The 1,670-nt window shown below is 59.5% G+C and overlaps 1 protein-coding gene across 1 annotated transcript; it reads left to right on the forward strand.

The window, feature by feature from the left end:
- The first annotated feature begins 29 nt into the window (after positions 1-29).
- Positions 30-1,126, forward strand: LOC114072727 (class II histocompatibility antigen, B-L beta chain-like). The gene is made up of 3 exons (XM_027910585.1): positions 30-312; positions 809-915; positions 1,015-1,126. The coding sequence occupies exons 1-3, from the start codon at positions 105-107 to the stop codon at positions 1,021-1,023; spliced, it is 324 nt and encodes a 107-aa protein (XP_027766386.1). The 5' UTR covers positions 30-104; the 3' UTR covers positions 1,024-1,126.
- The last annotated feature ends 544 nt before the right edge of the window (positions 1,127-1,670 follow it).

Consider the following 1,670-nt stretch of genomic DNA (forward strand, 5'->3'; position numbering starts at 1 on the left):
CTCACCCTATTGTCTCCCCCGTCTCTCCCAGTGCCCCCCAGCGTGTCCATCTCGTTGGTGCCGTTGAGCTCCCAGCCCGGCCCCAGCCCCTGCTCTGCTCCGTGATGGATTTCTACCCTGCGCCGGTGCAGGTGAGGTGGTTCCAGGATGGGCAGGAGCTGCTGGAGCACGTGGTGGCCACCGACGTGGTCCCCAACGGGGACTGGACCTACCAGGTGCTGGTGATGCTGGAAATGCCCCCCCGGCGCGGGGTCACCTACACCTGCCAGGTGGAGCACGTCAGCCTGGAGCACCCCCTCAGCCGGCACTGGGGTACGGCCCGGCCCCCCAGCATGGGGGGACACTGGCAGGGGGGCCAGGGGGCTGGGGGAGCACTGGGGACACTGGGAGGCACTTTGGGGGGCAATGGCAATGGAGAAGCTGAGGAGGAGGTTTGGGGGTCCTGGGAGGGCTGAGAGGAGCTGTGGGTAGTCCCGGGGGCAACTGGGAGGGAGTTTGGGGAGCCTGGGTGGGATGGGAGGGAGGTTGTGGTGGGCTTGGGTTGACTGGGAGGGGGTTGGGGAAGTGCTAGGAGGGCTGGGAAGGGACCAAGAAGAGTTTAGAGGAGTCCTGGGGGTGATGGGAGATGGGTTGGAGGGTCCTAAAGGGGATGGGAGGGGCTTTGTGGGAACCCCGAGGGGCTGGGAATGGAATGGCAGAAGGTTTCAGGGGATCCTGGGTGGGCTGGGGGAGACAAGGATGAGGTTTGTGGGGTCCTGGGTGGTCTCTGGGAGGTTTTGGGGGTCCTGACCCCCCCGGCTCCCCCCAGAGATGCCACAGGACACCGTCCATACCAAGATCCTGGTGGGGGTTGGGGGCTTCGTGTTGGGTTTCGTCTTCCTGGCGCTGGGGCTCGGCTTCTACCTGCGGGAGAAGGTAAAGGGGGGTCCCCAAGGGTCGTGTCCCCCCTTCCCAAGAGCGTGTGTGCCCCCCCTGCCCCCCCAGCCCGCTGTCACCCCTTTTTTCTCCCCACAGAGCTCCTGAGCCGGCGGTGGCCGCAGCCCCTCCCCGTGGCCTCAGGCCAAGCTGGGACCCCCCAGTCCATCCCCACCCGGAGTTTGGGGGGTCGTGTGTCCCCCCCGGCCCTGCTTTTGTTCTCACACCAGCTGCCTGCTGCTCCCAGTGCTCCCAGTAAAGCTTCCCAGTTCTCTGCAATTCTGGTGTTGAAGAGCAGGTGCCCTCCCAAAGCCCCCCAGAATCAGCTTATGCAAATTGTACAATGGTTGGCACCCATTGTCTTTCTGCTTCCAGGAGTGTGTATTTTTCTGCCATGTCTGGTTCAGTGTTTTCGCAGCTTAATGGCTCAAACTGTGTCTGCTTTGTTTAAAGAAAAAGGGGGAAGTGTAGGGATTTTTAGTGCTAACACAGAGGATATGCTACTGTGAGAAATAATCTTATGTTTCAACTCTGAAAACATGATCTGTTGTTCTGATGGCCTTCTCATGGTACAGGATGGGAAAGATCTACCAAGAGAAACAACAGCAAAACCAGACGTAGAAAACAAGGTCTCAGTACCGGCTCTCAGAGTGGGAAAGGACATAAAGAATGTTAAAGAAACAGAGCTGATAGAAGAGTATTGTTAGAAAACTGGATCAAAGACTGCTGCTTGATTCCAATCAACGGCGCTCTCT

This window comes from Empidonax traillii, unplaced genomic scaffold, assembly GCF_003031625.1.
Source record: "Empidonax traillii isolate 1590-97213 ecotype Southwest subspecies unplaced genomic scaffold, ASM303162v1 scaffold3791:size10991, whole genome shotgun sequence".
NCBI lineage: Eukaryota > Metazoa > Chordata > Aves > Passeriformes > Tyrannidae > Empidonax > Empidonax traillii.